At 44.2% G+C, this 23,666-nt stretch overlaps 2 protein-coding genes across 6 annotated transcripts in view; one reads left to right on the top strand and one right to left on the bottom strand.

Moving 5' to 3' along the window:
* Positions 1-22,869, bottom strand: part of ARMC1 (armadillo repeat containing 1) — a 35,803-nt gene extending 12,934 nt beyond the window's left edge. Inside the window, exons 1-3 of one of the 3 annotated variants that reach the window (XM_075920615.2) lie at positions 22,743-22,869; positions 17,768-17,957; positions 13,557-13,648 (exon numbers count right to left, since the gene is read on the bottom strand). In XM_075920615.2, the coding sequence (XP_075776730.1) occupies positions 13,557-13,648; positions 17,768-17,941 (266 nt within the window). In that variant the 5' untranslated portion in view covers positions 17,942-17,957; positions 22,743-22,869. The other 2 variants (XM_006136620.5, XM_006136621.4) reach the window with 2 other exon arrangements.
* Positions 22,870-23,022: 153 nt separating this feature from the next.
* Positions 23,023-23,666, top strand: part of MTFR1 (mitochondrial fission regulator 1) — a 33,811-nt gene continuing 33,167 nt past the window's right edge. The window contains exon 1 of one of the 3 annotated variants that reach the window (XM_075920612.2): positions 23,023-23,180. The gene's annotated coding sequence lies outside the window, so the exon portion shown is untranslated. The other 2 variants (XM_075920611.2, XM_075920614.2) reach the window with 2 other exon arrangements.

Raw genomic sequence — 23,666 nt, 5'->3', positions numbered from 1 at the left:
GAACTGCTACCTCTGTATCAAGAGTCAGCAGTATGGGGAAGGAAAGGGGGGCAGGTGTCCCCCAGCGAGATGGTGCACACTGGGACCAGGCTTAAAAGCCAGTTCCCCATGTACAGTGGCTCTCTGATAGCCCCCACTTCCCTGCCCCCACTGCCTCTGAATCTGAAGCGTTTGGGGGCAGGCAGGAGCCAATTTGTGCCAGGAGCTAGCTTTTAAGGCAGCAACGCAGAGGGGCAGGCGGGAGGATGGATGGTCCTTTGGGATCAGAAAACCTTTGCTTTTATATGATGAAATAAGATTTTCAGTAATCATCATATTTGACTAGGGTACCTGCATGAAAGCCTAAGGCTGGGTACTTTCAAGGAACTGAATTGTTTGGACTTCCGAGTAACCAGTGAGGTAGTACAGAAGCCGTTTTGTGCTGGTAAATCTAAATCAGTGGTGGGGAACCTAAGGTCTGGGGGCCGGGTGCAGGCTCAGGGCCCTCCCCAGCATTGGGAAGCATATACTGGCGCTCCAGCCACCCTGCCACCCTTTCTGGGGCTGGAGCACACAAAATCTACCAGGCTGGGCCCTCCATAGGCTCTGGTATGGATGGGGGATGTGGGGAGTGTCTTTCTCCTTCTCAGTTGGGGGACTCGTAAGTAAGGGTTTATTTTATTTTGGTTTTGCTTCTCACTTGCGTGTGGCCCCCGACTGATTTTTCTGTGGGTCAGTGGCCCCTAACCCAAAAAGGTTCCCCACCCTTGGTTTAAATAACAGAATATCCATCAGCTTTTGAAGTTTATCCATCCTACTGTTTGCTGTTTACCTTAATTGAATGACCTCAGCTAGTTCCCTGAACACACAACAAAGCACACTGACAAGAAATATTATGCAAACAATACTGACTATGTCTCCAAGGAGAGATACTGAACAAACAGATGCTGTATATATTGCGTGATATTTCTCTGGGTTTTGATCACAGAGAACAGTGGTTTTCCAAAAGCCATTGCCTTATGATTTTGCATCTGAACTTCAGCTATGCAAAACTGCTATTATGTATCTGCCCACTCATAACATCTACTCTACAATGTGCACAAACACAAGCAAATATTTGATTCACACATAAAACTTGAAGTAAGCAACTGTTTTGAAGAGGTTGCTCTGCTTATGGTCAGACTTAGACTAGTAAAATAGCAGCAGCCTTGGAATACTTGACCAGACATTAAGTAAATGCATTTAGGCAAACCCCGGGAATGACAAGAGCCTTACCTGCTCTGTTTTTACCAATCATGTAGCACTAGTTGTTGACTCAATGGACAATATGGTTGTGACACTTTATCCCGTGAAAAGTTCAGGGGGAAAAAGTCAGTCTGAAAATTAATTAGGGCTATAACACAATTCGTCTGGTCAGCAACTTTGACCATATTACTGGGTGACCACATGGTTGAGATTGCTGCTAATTTTACCTGCCTCAGGTCTGTTGTAGATAATCTAGATGGCACTGAGAAAGAATTGAAACCTGCACTGTAAAAGCATTATTATTAGGACCCTTCATCAACAGCATCTTTTGCAAACTAAAAATCTTGATAGCAGGGGACAAACTTGAGGAGAATATGATATTTTAGTGGTCAGCATCCTGACCCAAGGATTGAAACATGGGGCTGCACAGTCAAGATTGAAAAGACATTGGACACTATTCAGATAAGCATCTTGAGTGAGTTAAATTTGAACCACTGAATGTCTTAAATCACATGAAGAGATCCATCTTCTAAACAGGTCCAGCTCTTCCAGGCACTGTCGAGGCTAAATCCCCACTCAGATAATAAATGCAGAAGTGGGGGCCCGCAAAAGTACCCCAAAACCTTATCTTTCCAGGCACTGGTATAAAGCTTCCCCCCAAAATCTTAAAAACCTAGATTTTGAGGATAAAAATCCACTGCCACCACCCAAGTAATGGTAAGAAAACCAGGGAAGAGATCACTTGGGAAAGCTCAGCCCTAAAGTAAAACCAGGACACAAAAATTAACCAATACCAGGTTAATAAAAAAGAAAGAACTCTTATTATCACCACAGTACTCCTGTTACAAGCATAGTTGGATTGGCTAGATAAGAGCCACCAATTAATAAACTAATGGGGAATAAAACTTAGTTACAAAAGAGAGGAAAACCCATTTCTAAATGCAGACATCAGATTCACAATCCCAAACCATAAAACAATAAAACCTAACGGATTTATCTAAACTTTGCTCTACTTACAGATAGTGAAGAGACTTTTCTTGGAGAGAGACATTTTGTCTGTCCCCCTCAGTATCTGAGAGAAATTGCTCAGGGACAAAGGGGGGTGGGGGGGGGGGGGGAAACAAAAATTCCTTTGTCTCAATTTGAAATCCCTATCTGCATTTCTATTGGCTGACTGCTACCTGGCTAGGTACAGTTAACCCCTTAGTCCCCAGGCTGCTGGCTAACACTCATGGTCATGACAGGCGCCCTAAGCTGTCGAATGTGGTATTTCCTTGGAAACTCTAAGAACTTCCCTACAAGAATCATCTTTGACTTTGACCTAATGAAAGCATGAAGAAAAAGACATGCTGCAAGACCTAAAACATGAAGGCTGGATGATATAACCATACATCTGTTCCCTGCAAACAATCTACCTTGTAATAAGCCAGTTTATGAAGAGACAGGTCATCATGGAAATGCATAACATGTTTGCTGTCCTCTATGCTGTCCAGTCAGCCTGAGTCAGCTAAAATTTAATGGTGTTCCACGTTAAGTCTTGAAACACACTCTTTTTAATCTAATATCTACCCTTACCAATAAGCATAAAATTTGACTAACTGGAACTGGTTCCAATTAGAGATCAAATAAGTACACAGACCGTCCATCTCCTTGCTGTAAGCAACTACTATTAATCATTATGTTGAGATACAACCTAAAGGCATACTATACACGGTCTCCCACTGAAAACATGATAATATTTGGCCAAAAGTGTTTACCATCTAAAAACAAAATGTAACAAGTGGATGAGGCAAACAGATTAGAATGTTGGCCAAAAAAGGCAATACAAATACGGTTTGCACACCTAAATTATGCACATACAAGATGATGTGTTGTAATTACCAAACCTCAGCTTCAAGCATTTCAGAGAGCAAGTGCTTCAGCAGTTTCTATTTTCACAAGAATACTGAAGATGGGAATTGACAAAACATACAAGCTCCCATACAGAAAATGCAACAATTTGTTAGTATAGGACCATAACAACTGCATAGCTTATCCTCCCCTCAAAAAATGTATCAAACAACAGAATAGGGCTTTCTTTTCTTGATTATATACATAACAGAGAACATATTTAAAGTATACAGCAGATATGTGATAAATATACAAAATATTTGCATGCTGATTTGTGTAAAATTAAAACAGGGGTGGGGAACCTTTTTTGGGTTGGGGGTTGCTGGCGCCCAGAAAAAACAGTCAGGACCACGCATAAGTGAGAAGTGAAGTAAGACGCCCCTGACTGTGAAGATGAAAGACAGTCTCCACATTCCCCTTGCACACCAGAACTTAAGGGAGCCCAGGCTCATATATTTTGTGTGTTCCAGCCCTGCAGGTGGCTGGGGGGCTGGAGTGCTAGTGCAAGCTCCCCAGTGCTGAGCCTTGGGGGCCAGATTGAGACAAGCCAGGGGCCACATTCAGCCCCTAGGCTTGAGGTTCCTCACCCCTGAATTAAAAGGACATTCTCCAACCAACATTTCTCCCTTCCCATTACCCACTATTATTCAGTAAGGATGTTAGATATCATTTAATTCAATAATCGTGTAATCGCACCAAATCTAGTGGTTACATGATTATTCAATTGTCACCAGCGGCAGGGCCAGCAGCCAGTGCGCTCCTGGCCTGCCCCCTGCAATCAGGGGCAGGGCAGCAGCAGCCTCTGTCTGGGGGTGGGGAGAGGGGCCAGAGCTCCCTGCGGACAGAGGCTGCGCTGGCATCACACAAAGCAGCCTCTGTCCGCAGCAGGCCCAAACCCACTGCAAACAGAGGCTGTGACAGCATTCTGCTTGCCCCACCCCCAACGCTACTGCCTCTGATACAGCAGAGGAAGAAAGGAAGAATTTGTGCTTCAAAACGGCAGTGCTGCATGGAGCCCAGAGCCAGCTGAGGCATCCCCAGCTGGCCCTGGGCTTCATGCGGCATTTCAAAATGGCAGCAGCGCATGGAGCGTGGGGTCAGTTGAGGACTCTCCTGCTGACCTGGGGCTCCAAGCGACGCTGCCGCTTTGAAACACCACAGGGAACACGGGGCCACTGGGGGACTCCAGCATTACCCCATTGGCTCCGTGTTCCTCACAGTGCTTTCGCCTTTGAAGTGTAGCAACAGCCCTGCGGCTGAATTGCATCAACTATTCGATTAGCCAATTAATCTAAATTTAACTTTCTTAGTGGGGATGCAGAAGCAGCAGCCTAAGCTTATCAGTTAATCGTATGGAATACACACACGTTGACATCCCTATCAACCACTATTTGGACTAAATTCTGTTTTTTTTTCCTAAAGTGTTCACCCCTTCTCTCAAAAATGAAAAGGATGTAATTATACAATGAGGATAAATAAAAATCAGGGTAATTCTGCATCTCTTAACTGTATCAGTTTAAGCAAATATTACTTGAATTACATCTAAGCTTTTCCAGTTCCAGAGAGTAATTACATTTTCAAAAATGCAGGTAATTAAGTCTACCCAAAATTAAAATCAAATAAGAAGTCAGGAATTATGGAAGTGCACGCATTTCATTATATCTGCAAGGGACTCTGTGTAATTAAACACATATTAATTGCCCTAATCTTCTTAGGCAAGTAATAAATTGGAAGAGCTGATTAATACCCTGGATTTAGTTCAGCTTGTTATATCTGACAGCCTAGCAAAGTAAGACTATCTTGAAAAGCTCTTTTAGCTAAGTAATTGGAATTTTACTCTCAGGAATTTGCTGTTCTAAGAGCTATTTGGTATATTGATTCCCCATCAGTATTTTTTTAATACATTACTTATATTGAAAGAGTACCATTATAATGCTCATAAAGATTATGAAGTAATTGTGACCTTTAATCTTTACTGTCCATCAAGAGTCACTTTAATTCTGAACACAAAATGAGTATATTTTCTTGTAGGCTATAAATGCTAATTAATTCTAGAAACTGTTAATATTTTATAAAGTCCAAGCAGACACATTAAGTTCCCCACACCATGAACCCAATGAGTACGTAATATTAAAGACATGCTGATGCTTCCTGGAGAATACTAAAGCACTTTGAGACAATTCTTCATTTCCCCCCTTTTTAATGATTTGTAAATAAAAATAAAAAAATAAATAATTTAAAATACATTCTCGCAGTCTCTCTCTACTTAGTAAAGACTGGTAAAGCTTTCCAGGACAAGGAATAAATGATACAAGAGTACCCTGGGTCTTGATGACAACACTACCACGGCAAAGAATAAATAAACTGAATGGAAACAAGATTCTCATTCAGAAGTGTCTGCTCCAGCTGCTCATTTATCACCTGAAAATTCCTAGATTTTCAATTATAACAAAACCAGTTTCCGAGGAAAGATCATCACAAAGAATTAGGGCTACAAGGGCTGGACCTTCATCTCACTATAATGTCCTTTAAAATTTACAAAACATAAGGGAAAGGAGACAATCGGACAGCTTTAGTGAGGGGGCAAGAAAGAAGGGGGAAATTTGAATGCAGTAGAATGTATTGAAACAAGTGGTTAAGATTAGAGAAAGATATATGTAGAGTTCTAGAGCTTTTTGACTCAAGTAAAAAAGAAGCACCTGGTGCCACTGGGATCAAGGTAATCTCTCACTTTTTAAAATTTTCAGCTGCTAGCAGAATGCAAAAACTTTATTGAATTAGAAAGAACTTACAGAAAACTGAAAACATACCCAGAGTTACAGCCTCATTATCACCAAGTAAAAGCTGCAGAAGATAGAGGCCAGACTATTTGCTCTTTAGGCCTTTGCTTGTACAACTATACCTATCGTAGTTGGGTGAAAAAGTAATTTTTCATCTACCACTTTTCTCTGGGGCAACAGAAAAAACCCCACACTTTGGCTTCAGCATTTCCTGTCAACATTATAGTCTCAGTTCCTGAGGAGAGAGACAATGACAAACAATCTTGTTTGAAGATGCTCTGTATTTCAGTTTTCACGATAGTACAATTTCCAAATGCTACAAACATCTGAGTCACATGTATTTTCCTTTCCTGGTCACAGAGCTATCCAGGAAAAAATATCTGCAAGTTTTCCAGGGACTCATTTCCCCTTTTCTGCAACTGTTGGTCCACAACCAGGAACTAAACTCCTACAGAAATTAAGGACCATAACAAATCTTCAAGTGCAAGGTATATTTCAATCTTGCTTCCTCAAAGGCACCCACAGGTACACAAATATAAACTCTCTCTGTCCTCGAATTTTAATGACAAATTATTAGTGAATAATTTTTCCTGGCTTTAAGATTTCATTTACTTAGACAATTTTTATAAACCATATTGATTATACAATCATATTTCACATTAACATAATTTTTTGGTTTTATCCTTAGTTATATTTTAAATTGTAAATCTTGAAACACTGATTAGATCTCTCCTTGAGTTCCTGTGAAAAACATACCCAACCCATTCAGTGGTGTTTTATGGCTAGCCACTGATTTACTGGTAGTTAATTCCTTTTTGAAAGAAAATTGTCTAATATTAGCTAATGAACAGATAGATATTTCATAGCTTGCACTTCAGTAGCAACCAAACTAAATTTTAAGCTAGGAGCTGTACAACCATATTTAAACTATTTCACTGTACAAATACTGAAAACAGGTTGACCATCTCTAGTTTGGCACTCTTGGGACCTGACCAGAGAATTTGCTGAACCATAGGAGGTCAATACAGGCAGTCCCCGGGTTACGTACAAGATAGGGACTGTAGGTTTGTTCTTAAGTTGAATCTGTATGTAAGTCGGAACTGGCGTCCAGATTCAGACACTGCTGAAACTGACCGCCAGTTCTGACTTACATACAGAATCAACTTAAGAACCCCAGGCATCCCCAAGTCAGCTGCTGCTGAAACTGATCAGCAGCTGATTCCAGGAAGCCCGGGGCAGAGCAACTCTGCCTGGGGCTTCCTGTAGTCAGCGCTGGTCAGTTTCAGCAGAAGCTGACTTGGGGACGCCTGGGGCAGAGCAGCTGGGGTGCTACTGGACCAACCCAGCAGCACCCCATCTGCTCTGCCCCAGACGTCCTGATTCAGCCGCTGCTGAAACTGACCAGCAGCGGCTGAATCAGGACCTGGGGCAGAGCAGCTGGGGTGCTGCCGGGTTGGTCCAGTAGTGCCCACGGGCGCTGCAGGACCAATCGGCAGCGCCCCAGCTGCTCTGCCCCAGAGTCCAAAACAAAAGCCTGGTCTGCTGGGGGGGGGGGAGCACACTAGCTGCACCCCCCCCCCCCCCGCAGACCAGGGACACGGGGAGCAGAGCCGCAGCGGCAGCGGGGGTGCCGCGCCTCTGAGGCTTTGCTCTGGCAAAGCCTCTGAGGCGCGGGACCCCCGCGGCTGCGGCTTCAGTCAGGGTGCCTGTGGTCTGCTGGGGACCGTCCCCAGCAGACCACAGGCACCCGGACTGAAGCCGCAGCCGCGGGGGGTCCCGCGCCTCTGAGGCTTTGCCAGAGCAAAGCCTCAGAGGCGCGGGGAACCGCCGCTGCTGCCGCTCCAGTCTGGATGCCTGTGGTCTGCTGGGGACGGTCCCCAGCAGACCACAGGCACCCGGACTGAAGCCGCAGCCGCGGGGGGGTCCTGCGCCTCTGAGGCTTTGCCAGAGCAAAGCCTCAGAGGCGCGGGGAACCGCCGCTGCTGCCGCTTTGACTGAAGCGGCAGCAGCGGCGGTTCCCCGCGCCTCTGAGGCTTTGCTCTGGCAAAGCCTCAGAGGCGCGGGAACCCGCCCGCTGCTGCGGCTTCAGTCCGGGTGCCTGTGGTCTGCTGGGGACGGTCCCCAGCAGACCACAGGCACCGGCACCCAAGTGGCAGCAGCAGCGGTTCCCGCGCTTCCGAGGCTTTGCTCTGGCAAAGCCTCAGAAGCGCGGGAACCCGCCCGGTGCCCCTGGTCTGCTGGAGACGGTCTCCAGCAGACCAGGGGCACCGGAGCAGCTTACGAACGGGGCTTTCTCGCCCCGACTTCCGGGGCGAGAAAGCTCCGTTCGTAAGTGCGGATCCGACGTAAGTCGGATCCGCGTAAGTCGGGGACTGCCTGTACTGTCTAGCAGCATTACAAACACTTCCACTGCTTACTGGGCTCTTACAAGACGTTTAGGGTAAATTAAAGCTAAGTAACAGAACAGAACATTGAGAACCAGGACTGGTGGCTATAAACAGACTTTACTGGACTATGGGAAACTTGGCCACACCCATGATAGCAGACACCCGGTTAATTAAAATCATGCCAGACCACAGATGTTGCCAGAACAGAGAGTGACAGACTAGAGAAATTCAACCTATATAACAGATTTTCTTAAGAAACAACAACTTTGCAGAATTTCATTCTGTTCTAGTTATTTTAATACATCGCTCAGTGGTATTAGCAATTTCTTATTTTTAAATAAGATGTATGTCATCATTTGATCTCCTCTCTCAAACTATTACACCAGCAAATTTATTAATTTTGTATTTTGTTTTGGGCAGCTGAAGCCTTTATTATTTATTAATATTTTATTTCCAAACAGTACTACATCTCTCAATAATAGCATGTATCTGAATCATATGCTTCTTAACATGCTTTTTACAAACTACTTATATTTAAACAACGGGTATTTAAGATCCTAACCTAAGTGCAAAAGATTATACACATACATTTAAACCTGTGTTTTGGAAACTGTAGTTTCATGCAAACCTCATGGGATCCAATTTTACAGATCTTGTCAGACATTAAGGGAACTATCAGTCCTTTAAAAAAAAACAGATTTAATGTGTGTTAAATACTGTGTACCTTTACACCATCTCCAGTAAAAATGGTGTAGAGCAGGATTGAGGAACCTTTTTCAGGTCAGGGGCCGCTGACCCACAGAAAAAAAAACAGTCAGGGGCCACACACAAGTGAGAAGCCCCCCCCTCCCAAAAAAAACCCACATCTCACTGATGTGGCACCTAAACGAGAAGCAGACACTCCCCACATTCCCCTTACACAGCAGAGACTAGAAGAGGCCCAGCCTAGTAGATTTTCTATGCTCCAGCACTTCAGGGGGAGGGAAAGGTAGCAGGGGGGTTGGCGCATCACTGTGGGCTTTCCAATATTGGAGGGGAGGGGCCCTGAGCCTCGGGAACTAGATCCAGGCAAGCCGGTAGCTGCATCTGGCCCCTGCCTCCCCATCAGCACCACCTCCTGCCTGCACCACCCCCAAATGCCATGCTGCTGCTGCTGCTGCTTCTGCTACGGAGGCAGCAGCGGAGGTGGGTGGGGGGGATATGAGTAACCATGAAGATTAACGATTTAACCATGTACACTAGTGATGATTGCTTCACACTTTTTCTTTACATACAATTTATAACACAACACTGTGTATTGTTTTTTCCTCCTTTCCCATAACTTTGTCAACCAGTTTCTGCTATTCATCAATGATTGCCCCTCAGAGTATGCTTTTTCCCCAAATTCATTTTTTCAGTCATGATCTTTTTTATTCTGTTTGTTGCCATTTGTCAAGTGGTAGATCAACATACACATACTCTAGTCCACATACAACTATATACTTTCTACTTTCTAGAAAAATAATCTAATCTTTCTTGCAAGATACACCATTTAATTTTTAATGTCAAAAAAAGATGAAGCACTATGAGATCCAAACTCAGCAGACATTCTCTTATTTCTATTGTCTTAGCATCCAGTATACATTTTCCAGACATACTGAAAATTCCATTCCTGCTTAGTTCCTTTTTTATATGCTTTCCCACCACTCCTTCTCCATCACCTTTAATATGAACTGCAGTTACTCCTTTGTGGTGAATTCTTTTGATTATTAAATGCAACAAAGAATTATATCTTACTAATTTCACTAATACCACAAGAGGTTACATTAGAAGAAATTCTTAAAGCTTATAAATAAATGTCAGCAACTTTGGTGTACTATGCAATGCACAGACACAGGAAAAGACAGGTTGAAAATCACCAGGGCTCGACAAATCATGTAATCTACTCGCACATGGCGAGTAGATTACAAGCTGGCACAGCCAGTGCCGCGCGATCTTGCAGAACTGTGCAGCTGGTGAGCGGGGCTCCCCGCCGCTTGGCAAGTCCTGAAAATCACTACAGTGAAACCTTTGCTATCCGACACTCTGTTAACTAGAAAACTTTGTTAACCAGCATTGCCCTCAGCCACAATGCTGTCACATCTTCAGACGCACAGGCCTGGCTTGGTGTACCATGGTTGGCTTAACAATTTTTTATTTAAGAAGTACTAATCATCTTTAACTCAAAATAGAAATGTGAGACCAACCGCCTCACGCTACAAAACTATCAATATTAAAAACCTGAGTTTTACTAATATTGTCCATTGTTTTTTCCTAGGTTGACGGGATCCTCAGATAATCGAAATTTTTAGATAACCGGAAAACCCTAATCCCTGAGCATGTCGGATAACACAGGTTTTACCGTATATTACAGTCTGTTCTATACTTTGATGAAAAGTTAGTTTGATGTAATCTGGCAGCACCAGGTCTACTTCTTCAAAAATAATACCTCTGTTTATTCTCTAATGGAGCAGGTAATATATCTCACTATAACTGAAATAATCTGAGGACTAAACTTTGAAAGCTTAATTGATCAGATTTTACAGAAAAGTCCTTCTCTGTGAGCTTCACACACTTTATTTCATATAATTCTAGAGCTGAGGATCATTCAATTTTGGAAATGGTCTGAGCCTTGTATACCATCTACCCCGGAAGTGTATACCATTTACTCCAGGAGTGGGCAATAATTTTGATGGGGGGGGGGAGGGTAACTCCAAGACTTTGGAAAGTGGTCAAGGGCCACACTTTTCCATTATATTAATGGAGGAGGAGCGGGGCCTGGGATGGAGGTTGGGTGCAGAAGGGAGCTTGGGGTAATGTGGAGGAGGAGGTGTGGGATCTGGGAGGGAGTTCGGGTGAAGAGGGGTTTATGCCCTGGGGAACTAGACTGGAATGCAGGGGTTTGGGTTGTGACCTACGGCGGGGGGGAGGGGAGGGCTGTGATTTGGGACAGAGCGGGTTGGGGTGCCAGATCTAGGAGTTCATATGGGTGCAGGAGAAGGGGCAGAAGGTTTGGGTATGTGAAGTGGAGGGGCAGGAGTCGGGGGGGGCAGAGGGTTGGAGAAGGGATGAGTTGGGGTTCCAGAGGCATGCTCTGGCCAGGAGACTTACCTGTGAGACTACCAGCCAACTGCCCAGCTCGTTTCTCAGGCAGGCAGCCTGCCACACCTCCACACATGGTGCGGGGGCATGTGCGAGTGTGAATAACTATGAGCTAGAGGAGAAGGGCTGTGGTGCTTCATGGCTGCCTGTTATTTAAACAGGCAGCTCCCATTGGCCAGTTTCTGGCCAGAAACCAGACAATAGGATTGTGCTGGGGGCAGGGGCAGTGCCTAAATCCTTATTCCCTCCCCTCTGGGCTCACAGTTTTGAAAGAGAAATAGCCCGGCAGCTGCTTTTTTGAGAGGCATGCGGGTGTGGGGAGGCAAGTGGGTGGGGAGAGGCCAAAGCCTACTTGGGGCTCCCTGCAGCATCCACGGGCCAGATCTAGCAGCTTGACAGGCCAGATTTGGCCCACGGGCCTTATTTTGCCTAGGCTTAATCTACTGCATGCTGTGATCCTACCAAAAAAGGAGACACCTCCCATCCCCCCCACAGGAACATGGAAATTGTAATAATCAGGGCTCGACAAACAATACAATCTACTCGCCCGTGGCGAGTAGATTTCAGCCGCGCGCCCCGTTAATTTGCAGCACGCGCATGCGCATTGTGGCTCTTGCACATGCGCAGTATGGAGCTGGCGAGCAGTTTTCGCCACCGTTCGTCAAGCCCTGGTAATAATGGATCATACTTGTAACTCATCGAGTCCAGTGTCCTGTGTCAAACGGTGGCCAGCGCAGATGCTTCCGAGGAAGGTGCAAAAACCCCACAGTAGGCAGATGTGATATAATCTGCCCCACAGGTCTCTCTGATCCTAATCCCTAGCAGATCAAGACTGGTTTAAATCCTAAATAATTCCTTTAATATTCAACTGATAAAATAGTCAATGACAGACTACCAATGATTTATATCAGGACTACTCAACATGCAGCCCATGGTCCATTTGTTTGTGGCCTTCAGTGTGGTTTGGATTTATGCGAGACTCAACACGCACTCCGTGGATGGGAGTCAAAACAAAACAGTAGTCAATATAATGGTCTTTTGTAGATATGCGTTTTAGTAGTTAAATTCCTGTACTGTCATTGCTCATTAAGGCTACATCTACACTATATGATTCTTGCGCAAGAAGCCTTTTGCGCAACAGTTTTTGCACAAAAACTTCTTGCGCAAGACCACAACCACACCTCAAAGTACATTGCAAAAGCGACATGCTTTTGCGCAAGAGAGCGTCCACACTGCATGGACGCTCTTGCGCAAGAAAGCTCATGGCCATTCACAGAATGGCCATCAGAGCACCTGTCCTTTTTTCATAGGGGTTTCTTGAGCAAGAAACCTCTATGGGAAAAAGGACAGGTATCTTGTGTAAGAAACCCCTCTGGAGCATCCACACCTGCCTTTTTGCACAATAGCTGAAGCTCAAAAGGGAGTTATGCCTCATAAAAGGAGGTTTACCTACAGCGGAAAATGCCCTCCCTTCTGCCGTTTTACTGTTCATTTACTTGTGCAAAAGCGCTTTTGAAGTGTGGATGCTCCACGGGTTATTGTGCAAAAACAGCTGGTTTTGTGCAAAACCTTGCAGTGTAGACGTAGCCTAAAAGTGCTGTCACGTGTGGAAATCTGGTAAATATTGAATGTTATTAATATCAGCAGAATTGACATAAATGGGCCTGTGTGTTGTGTAGTCTTGCCGTAATCTTTGTATTCATGCCCATCAGTATGAAAGAAGCTATTTGCTTGTATATACAATCACACTTAAGTTGCAGCCCTTGGCATGTGCTGTGAGAATCATTGTGGCCCCTGGGGCTTTCAAAATTCAGTAGCCCTGATTTATATGAAAGGAACTTTGTGGTTTCAACTAACAATTATCAAAGCTTGTGAGTCACATTAGTGAAAATTAGATTTAGAATATTGTCAAATAAATGCAACTCAAATATTCTTCTCCAAGAATTTCTGGAAATGTTTCACTAGTTCTTTCTCAATTATCACTGTGCTGACATCTTCAACATTTATATTAATATTTAAAGCATTGATATGTCACAAACTTATTTCATTAAGGTATCTTGCTCAACCATGTGGTTCTGAAACAACTACAATATTGTATCTTCCCTGGAGAATAACAGGTGTTTGTTTTCAGATCTAGCAGCCCCTACAGACTTACTTTTGTATTACAGTTTGTAAACTCAGCATCATACCCAGTTCACTTTTCATTTTTTCTCTGTTGGCACGGCATTCTGCCAAATACCGGAGAGCCTAAAAGAAAAGAAAGACAACAGTCATCAGAAGCTGCTTTTGTCATTTCATATTATTTCCTATTTCTGATATTTCACATAATTAACTATTTAACAATTTATAGTTTCTTAAAAAGAACAAGGTGCAGGATAATTAGAAAATGCAATTTTACTGCTCTAGCTACATCTAAAATACATTTGCCACATCTTTCCATGTGCAAACACAGAAGCAATTTCAAGAACAAGATTCCTCTTTAGAATATTAAGACAGTACCTGAAACAGAAGATTGCCACTACTATCCCCTCTTTTGAAGTATTAGAGCAAGTCTGAACATTGTAATAGATACGAAAACTTAAAATTTACACGTTAGATTTACAAATACAATAATATCCTTCTATAGGTTAGTTCCAAGAAAGAAAAATCCTTTTGAGATGCTAAAAGTTTGCATAAACTGAGTAGATGTTAGCATATAGTTGAATAAATGATTAACCAATAAACCTGATCTTCTCGGTTAATCCTAACAACTACACACACTCCCCTCCCCCGCACCTCTGTATTAGAGCACTGGATTCCGCAGAGCTGCCTGTCCCCTTTTTACCGCTATGCTGCTGCCTCCGACAGACAGCAGCGTGGAGGATGAGGGGGGCAGGCAGGAGCTGGTACATGCGGAGCTGCCTGCCCAACCTTGCCTCCCACAGATGCAGCAGGGGTAGGTAAGTAGAAGCCTCCTTGCAAGTATCAAAGGCAGCAGCATGGCGGGTGGGGAGGCAGCCCCACAGGATCTGGTGCTCGTAGAGAGCTGGCTTAAAAGCCGGCTACTCAGGGGCACCAGCTCCCATTCTCCTCCCTCCTGCCTTGCCCTTGCTGCCTCTGATACAGGAGACAGTGGAGGGGAGGGGTGCACATGTATTCGACAGGATTAATCAATAAAACCAGGCTTATAATTTAATTGTGTAGTCGACCACACATTTGACATCCCTATCCTGCACCACCATTTAAATACTTCCAGAAGTCTATCTAAAACAGTCATTGGAATTAAAGACCCGAGGCACAGTATTTCCATGTTGAAAAAATGACAAAGCAATAGATTAATTGTTTTGCTTTTATTAACCTCTTCTTTGGCTCACCATTTAATATCAAAGATTTTTAGCTCAAAGCACTCCTTCTGTAATACTACTTAATTGGATACAAATGGGAGCAGCCGGATGCTCAGTCAGCTCTTTCAAAAATGAGGTCATTTAGGGCCTGATCCAATGCCCATTGAAGTAAGATGAAAGACTCTAGATGAATTTCACAGATCAGGCCCAATTCACCATGATACTTAAGGATGTGACAAATGTTAAGTACACCATTAGCCTAACTGAAGCTAGGTATACGTTTAAGTAACCTTCCTGATGTAGGAATTTACTTAGACTTTGACTACTCTACACTAACCCTCACTGTTCATCTAATCTACGTGACTTCAACAATGTAAGTAGCTGAAATCGATGTACTTACCGCAGCACCTTATATATGCAGTAAGATCGGCAGGGACTGCTCTCCTGTGAACTCCAGCTACTCTTTTAGTCCTGGTGGAGTACTGGATTCAACAGGAGAGCACTCCGAGATCAATTTATTGCATCTAAGCAGACACAATAAATTGATGCCTGGTGGATCGATCACTACAGCCCTCAGTCAACTAAACGTTGGTTCAAATTTTGAAAATATGTTCAAAAGTGATTACACTCACCTAGTTAACTATCAAGTCCAATTTTTGTAAATGTAAAAATACGTTTAATACCTCATGGGTACCAGCAAGATTTCTGCTTCAAAATGGAGATGTTAAATTTAGTTGAATCAACTAATCGACTAGTCCACTGATTTTCCATTGACTAGTTGATAAGCGGGGGATCCTCTTCACTCTTGGCTCCCGGGATTTCAATAATATCTGCATGTATATACTTCTTCCATCTCAGGATATCAAAATCACTTTACAGATACTAACACATTAAATAAGCACACTACTCATTATGAGAAACTATAATACTCCCTTACCGCCCTCTTGTACTGTTTGCCACATCAGGTGCTAAGATTGTATTTGTATTAAAAACTTTTTAGTGACATAAAATCATTATCAGTTCATAAAGACGTTGCTTCAGAGTTAACAATAAAAAGTTCTTTAGACTTTTAATACATACATTTAGCGTGATTTTTTAAATCCATTCAGGCCAAATTTTTGAAGAAGCAGAAACCTAAATTTATTATCTGCACGTGGAATGTTCAAAAGCTTTTAATGGGACTTGTGGTCTTATGTTACCTGTCTTCAAATTTCAAATCTTGATGGGAAAGCATAGCGTGTTGAAGCATTTCAGCTTTCTTTATGACTTATGGAAATTCACTGTATTTGAGGGTGACATTTGTTGCAAATATAACACACGCTAAATTTATCAATTTAAATACAGGCAGTCCTCGAGTTACGCGGATCCGACTTATGTCGGATCCGCAGTTACGAACGGGGTTTTTCTTGGCTAGGAGGACGGGAGCGGCGGGACGCCCAGATGCGCCGCGGTCCCGCCGCCCGCGTCCTCCGGGGCGAGAAAAGCTGCTCCACGTCTCCCTTGTCTGCTGGGGGGGGGGGGATCCCCCCCCAGCAGACCAGGGAGACGCTGAGCAAAGCCGCAGAGCACGCGGGCAGCGGGACAGCCCAGACGCGCCGCGGCTGTCCCGCTGCCGGCATCCTCCGAGGCTTTGCTCCCCGTCTCCCTGGTCTGCTGGGGGGGGGGGGGGGAGAGGAGGCGCAGCTAGTGCTTCCCCGCCCCCCTCCCCCAGCAGACCAGGCTTTTCTCCGGACGCCTGTGGTAGAGCAGCTGGGGCGCTGCCGGTTGGTCCCGTAGCGCCGCTCTGGGCGCTACTGGACCAACCCGGCAGCACCCCAGCTGCTCTGCCCCAGGCGTCCTGATTCAGCCGCTGCTGGTCAGTTTCAGCAGCGGCTGAATCAGGACACCTGGGGCAGAGCAGAGTTGCTCTGCCCCGGGCTTCCTGGAATCAGCCGCTAATCAGTTTCAGCAGCAGCTGACTTGGGGACACCTGAGGTTCTTAAGTTGAATCTGTATGTAAGAACTGGCGTCCAGATTCAGCCTGTTGAAACTGATCAGCGGCTGATTCCAGGAATCCCGGGGCAGAGCAACTCTGCCTCGGGCTTCCTGTAGTCAGCCGCTGGTCAGTTTCAGCAGCGGCTGAATCTGGATGCCAGTTCCGACTTACATACAGATTCAACTTAAGAACAAACCTACAGTCCCTATCTTGTACGTAACCCGGGGACTGCCTGTATGTTCATATATTTTGTATTGAAGTTTGTGTAGTTTTTACAATAAGGACGTTAATGATGCTATGGACATTCTCCTTTTCTGAACAAATGAACTTTTAGAACGTGGAACTTCTTAGTAGAAAAAGAAATCTATGTATAATCTGAAACTCGTTAGGAAAATTTAAAAAACATGTATAAACCCCCATCAATTTTAAGAATGTCCAACTATGAAAATGGGGAGACAGGAATGTAGTAGAATGCCAAATATGTAATTGCATATTGGAATAACGTGCAGAGCAGCATACTTGCCTTGATTATTAGATTGAAGATTTGTATTGGGAGACATCAGAAACACTAGTTAATTGAGCTTTCTGATTAAGTGTTGGATAACAGAGCTTTTACAGTATAATATGAATTAAAATATATGATTCTTTTAAAATCTTGATTTTTATCCACCCACTTCCAATCAAAAGAAAAGGCATTACATCAATGTAGATTTCAAGAGTCACTTTTATCATGAACCACAAGGAAAATCTTAAATGAAGTAATGCATACAGTTACGTGTAAAAAACTATATTATAGCTTCCCCCCGCATACCGAAAGTTAAAGGGTTAACTTCTGAAACACACACACACACACACACACACACACACACACACACACAGTAAATTAATCTATAATAACTTGTTCTCTGCCCAGGTCCATGAAGTATTTCAAAATGACTGTCGTTATTAATTGCTGAAATGGGTGTGGCAGAAAATTAAGCAGAACAGTGACAATAATTTGACATAAGGCTCACAAAGCAAATAAAAAGCCCACCGATTAAAAAAAAAACAAAACAGTAGATCACTTACTAGTAATGCTGAATGAACAACTGGAGGATTGGGGTGATCCAAAAACAAAATAAGGCCTGGGAGACATCCCTGATCCTGAACGATGGCTCGTCTATTTAAGGGGTCAGCTGCCAGGTCTCGCAGCTGGTTAACTACTGCTAGTGCATCAGGCTCTTCATTCATAGTGGAGTTCATTTTCTTATGCCAACACCTGTTAAAAAAAATCAATATTAATAACACTTCATTTTAATCAATCTCAGATTAAACTGTAGTCAATATAGAATACAACATTCTGCCTTGTACTTAGAGGCATACGGATAAATGGAATTCACAAAATGAGGGAAATTCACAAAATGTGAAGCTGGAAATTTAAGAGTCTATATAAAGAGAATGACAATTTTTGTTAGCTGTTTGATCTTCATGTACAATGTTTAGGCCTGACAATCTTTACAGAATATACATACACAATAATTGATAAAAGTATTGTCAAATATTGCTCAGATCAATTACAGTCATAGATGACAAACTGGTTTATTAATGATGACGCTGTCTACAGAAACCAGAAACATGTCTCAATTCTGTATTATATCAAAAGTAAATCTGTAAAGAAATATACAGTTCAGGTATCCATAATACATTTTTTAAAGTGAAAGCTTCAACTTTCATATAAATCTCCTCACAAAGCACTCTAGCAAATTGTAAAGGAAAATCATGCCTCAGCAAAAACCATGTTGACTCTTCCCCAATAAATCACATGCATCTATGGTGGTGTCTGAAAATTCTGTTTTTTACTCTAGTTTCAAGCAGTTTTCAGACCAATGTTAGTTTCTGTGTGACAGTAGCTGTCACTAATATTTCCTTCACACAGATTGTTAGAGTGATGAACAGGTATTATTGACCTGCTTCAAGGTTATTCCCCCCCAAGAACACCATAAGATTGGTACAAGTCAAATAAGAAGCTAATATTTCATATAATTAGCATTTTACATTTGCAAAGCACTCTGCACACAATTTTCACAAAATCCCTGTAAACCAGGTAACTATTTTTGTTCCCTTTTTATAGGCACAGATACTTTAATTTACCTTAGACCAGACATCCAGTCAATAACAGACCTAAAGTTGTAACCAGAATGCTTTATGTCCAGTCTCATGCTCAAATCACAAGGTCATTCATTCCCTTTTATTGCATACTACAAAATAATTATTTTATTTAACTAACTTCTGTTGATGACAGAGACAAGCTTTTGAGCATACACCACATTAATTATTTAGGTTTAGAAAACTAAGACCTGCAGGAATGCTCTTTATAAGCTCAAAAGTTTGTTTCTCACCAACAAAAACTGGTCCAATAAAAGACATTACCTCGCCCACTTGGTTTTTTTAAAAATTTACTGGGACCAAGACTACAACAAACCTGTATATGAATAATTCTGTTGTTTTTATACAATGTTTTTCTATTTAAAAAAAGGCAAAGCCATGTTTCTACTTTTTTTATTGAAGAACTTGGGGATTAAGTTAGACAAATTGATTTGACATCAGAACTTCTAGATTATTTTCAAATCTTTGCCACGGATTTTTGAAATCTCAGAAAATAACTTAATCTTGCCTCTGTTTTATTATCTGCAGACATGGATATTACTGATCTCACATAGCAGAATGCATTAGTGTGTGTAAAGTGTTTTAAAATCCTCAGAATGCAGTGTTACTATTATTCATACACATGCAAAAACATCAGCTTCACGAACCCATCTCCTGACACTTAAAAAAAACCAACCTTGTAGCTGAAAGAATGTAGAAACTAGTAAGGTTGCTGCCGCACATAAACACGCAATTTACAAAAGGAGCAACAGATGACTTAATCCAGAATAACTCGGTTACTTTCTTCCCTCTTTGCTAGCGGGGGGAAATCCCTCCTCTAGGACTTGTACAGTTTGCTCTGGCTAACTCAGCAGCCCCCACCCCCACCGCTCCTCCCCTTAAGTTACAGAGTCTGGACCATGCTGCACCAAGGCCAACCCACCCCCTGCGGCGGTCACTCGCGCACCCCTTCCCGCCTGTAAAGTGCATGCCCGGGTCTCGCCGCTCCCGCCTCCGGCTGCCTCCTGAGCCGGCCCCCTCCGTGGGCAACCCCAATCCCCTCACCCCGCCCCCTCCTCAGCCTGACCCTTGTACCCTCCAGCGGCCTCACCCTCTGTTCAGGACCCGACGCGAGATCCAGCCTGGTCCCCCGGGCCACTTACCGCTGCAGGAAAGTTTCACAGGCCCGGGCGGCTCAGCATCGTGACTGGCCGGGCTTCGCGTCGCTGAGGCCTGGTAACGGGCGTCGGAGGGGGACAATAGGAGGGAAGAAAATTCAGGTCCTCTACACACACAACCCCCACCGGGAGCACCTACCTCACCCCGATTGGCCGAAGCGAACAGCGCCCCTCCGCCATTCACAGCAAACGTTGTTCCACTACACACTGATTGGCCACTCCCACGGCATTGTGGGTAGAACAGCGTCAGGCCAGGGAAACTACACGGTCCAGAATGCCCCGCTTCCTTTGCCTGGCGCGCTCTGGCTGCCTCTGGAGAACAACATAATGGGATGTGTAGTCCCGGAAGGCTTTACTAGGACCACGGCATGTTCTGCGGGGCTGTTTCTTGGCTATTCGAGTCCAGCAGCGCCTTGCACTTTGCTGCCTGTTGTCCAAGCGCCTGGAATATTGTACTGTGGGATCCATAGTCTCTGTGAACTCTGTGAACCTGTAGTCTCCGCCTGCTCAAACCCCTGAGGTTTGACTAAGGCAGTTTGTATAAATGGATTTAATCTAGGCAGGAGTGGATTACTATGGATAACGCTGATGTACTTGAAAGTTGCTACGGTTGCTGAGAATGTAACGCAAGGCCATCTGTGGTACAAGCGGTTCAGTGCAGTCAGACTTTCTGTATACTGCAGGGTTCTAGAGTGCTTCCACGAAAGTGACTTAATTGTGATCACAGCGGAGTTTTAAACTACAGTAGAAACAACATCCCTAGTTTCATAGAACCAATTCTGACACAAAGAATGCACTGGAAAAATAAACTATACCTGGTAATCTAGAATCGTCTTAGAGATGCAATGTGCAGAATTTACCTAATTTTAAGATCTGTCACTTTGTGGATCTAAGGCAAAATAATTTGATTAAAATTAACAACTAAACTGTCAACTAAACAAACCTATGCAGATGAATATGTGTTTCATTATCAATTTAGATTAACTTTAAAATTTAAATAATTTTACAAATCCTATTTACCTGTTTTGTTTACTTCTGCACTTCTCATACCTTGTACAATGAAGTTTCAAATTTGAAACTGACAAGAAACAATCAGGTCCTTCTCAGCTACAACCATTACAGAGGGATGTTAATTTTTAAACAACAGTTTGCATTTTGTTCTATTTTGGAAACATTTGTATTTTTTAGGTTTTAGAAAAGCTTGTTTTATCAGTATTAAAACTTTAAGCTAAGTTTAAATTGACTTTTTAATCCAGTGTTAGCATGTTTCAAATCTTGGAAAGCTGAACACCTCTCCTCTTTTGAGAAAATGAAACCAATTATGTACTTTTGTAGGTGGTCATAATACTTTTATCTTTTTTACATGCTTTCTTGAGACATTAAATTAACAATATTGACATATAAAGTGTCACTGGCATCACCCTAAGTTAATACCCATTGAAAATAATATGGCAGTCCACACCTCAAGACTTAAGGTGTTCTTCAATATCATATAGATATTTCTTCAATATCCACTTGACATTTTGAAAAAATTCCTTGCAACCCTGATAGTGACTATTCTTTTTAATAAAAGTTGGGATGCTGGACTAGAAAGGGATAGGTGTCTGTACCTCCTTCACTAGTCCTTCTCACTTTCTTCTGCCTCTGTCTCGGTAAGTATTACACTTTGAAAAACATTACTTTATTCATAGCTCAGTATGTTGAATTTAAGAATTCTAGCAATACTATTAAACTGCATTTTTTGTCTGAAGAGTGATGTTTGAACAGGGCAATTTACTCAATAACCAATGAAAGATGAGAGTAGGATAATTTGAAATGACAATTTTTCAATTTTTCAATTCAATTCAACTAAAATGGACAAAGAGTTGTCAGGGTTTCAGGATGAACTGTAGCTTTGATTCTCCTCCCCCCATCTTCCTCCAGAATACCTACTTAAGGTTTCAGGCTCCATCCAGCTATCATTTATCTCAGGAAAACACCCACATCTCTCCTCTTTGGTCTAGGGCTTTAGGCTGGCAGTGCTCTACATCTTACTGTGATTTCTGAAGCAGTTCTGACCAAGTTCCAGCACCTGTACTTAATCTTTTCTCAGGGGCTTCAACAATGTACACCAGTTACCAGCCAGCCTTTACAAAGCACTTACAGTCAAATCAATTTTAAGAAAACATACAAAAATCAGTAAACTGATTTAAACAAACTAAATATACCAGGAGTTATTAGCCTTATGGGGGCACAGAAGACCACAATCTTTCCAATCCTTCCCCTGTTCCCCAAGAGTTGCTCCCCTCCCTTGGAAATAATATTTCTTAGAGGAGCTGTCACTCTCCTGCCCTCCAGTTAAATAAGAACAAAAACATAAGAACGGCCATACTGGATCAGATCAAAGGTCCATCTAGCTCAGTATCCTGTCGGCCAACAGTGGCCAATATCAGATGCCCCACAGGAAAGGAACACAACAGGTAATCCTCATGTGATCCCTCTCCTGTCACCCATTTTCCAGACAGGGACACCATTCCTACCCATCCTGGCTAATAATCTATCTAGGTCTGTTGTCATTGCATCATAATAACACAAGAGAGATACTTTGATGGACTTAAACAATTCTCTGATTTTTTAAACAATAAGTATCCTTCTGCCACACTGGAAACCCAAACACAGCAGCACCCAGCGCTGGAGGAGACCCAACGGCATCCCCATCCAGCGGAGGCACAGATCTCACGGGTAGACCCAGGCTGACGTACGCGGCAAGACCCGTGTGTCCGCGGGGAGCTCTGTGCCACCCTCTCTCGGGGTTTGGTTTGCCCCGGCCGCCCGCACCGGACCAGCATGTCAGCAGCCTGGACGATTTCCAATAGGGCCCGCGCGCACGCTGAACGGCCAATCAGGGCTTGCCGGGCCGCGCAGGCGACATCATCACGGGATTGGCCGTTGGCAGGCGCCCTTCAATCACTGGCGCGAACGGGGCGGGGCAGACCCGAGCTGGGCTGCTGCCGGTTAGGCCGCGGCGCTCCGTCCCACTAGTGTGTGGCAGGCTAGGTCCCGCCTCTCTCAGGCGCAGTGCTGATTGGGCAGTACCGGGCCTGTGCGGCTCGGGATTGGCTGTGCGGAGAGGGCGGAGCCTTGAGTCACTGCCCCTGAGGAGCCGGAGACCGGCGAGTGAGCGCTGAGGCCTTGGCTAGGTAAGGGGTGAGTCTGTGCTGGGCGTGGCCAGGTGTCCGCCCGGGGATCTGCTGGGGCCGGTTTGTCTCTCTCCCGGGAGCCTGATGGGCTGAGGCGCGGCGCCGGGAAGCCCCCGCGGAAGATCAGAGCCCGGTGCGGCCGGGTGAGGCGCAAGGGCGGGCAGCTGGGTTCCGAGCTCAGCCTGGTGCCGACCCGCTCCCCTCCCCGCTGTTTCTCCCCTTTCACCGGGCTCCGCAGCCCGTGTCCTGCCCCCTCCCACGGTCCTTGGCCTGCCGGGGTCCGAGCGGGCTTCCGCCCCCAGCCCCTGGGCGAGCGGCTCCTTCAGGTCTGGCGTCCCCGGGGGAGAGTAAACTCGGAGTTAACGGGGCCTCCACTTCCGTGGCCGAGCGCATTGCCTGGGTGACGGGCGTTCACACGGGACCCTGCCCTTGCCAGTTCTTGCTGGTTTCTGCCCGCCGATTGCGACCTTGTGTGAGCCGTAGCGG

Source organism: Pelodiscus sinensis, chromosome 2 (assembly GCF_052426305.1).
Source record: "Pelodiscus sinensis isolate ZL-2025 chromosome 2, ASM5242630v1, whole genome shotgun sequence".
NCBI lineage: Eukaryota > Metazoa > Chordata > Testudines > Trionychidae > Pelodiscus > Pelodiscus sinensis.
Note: the sequence above shows the minus strand (reverse complement) of the source record. Positions and strands in the feature narration are given on the sequence as shown.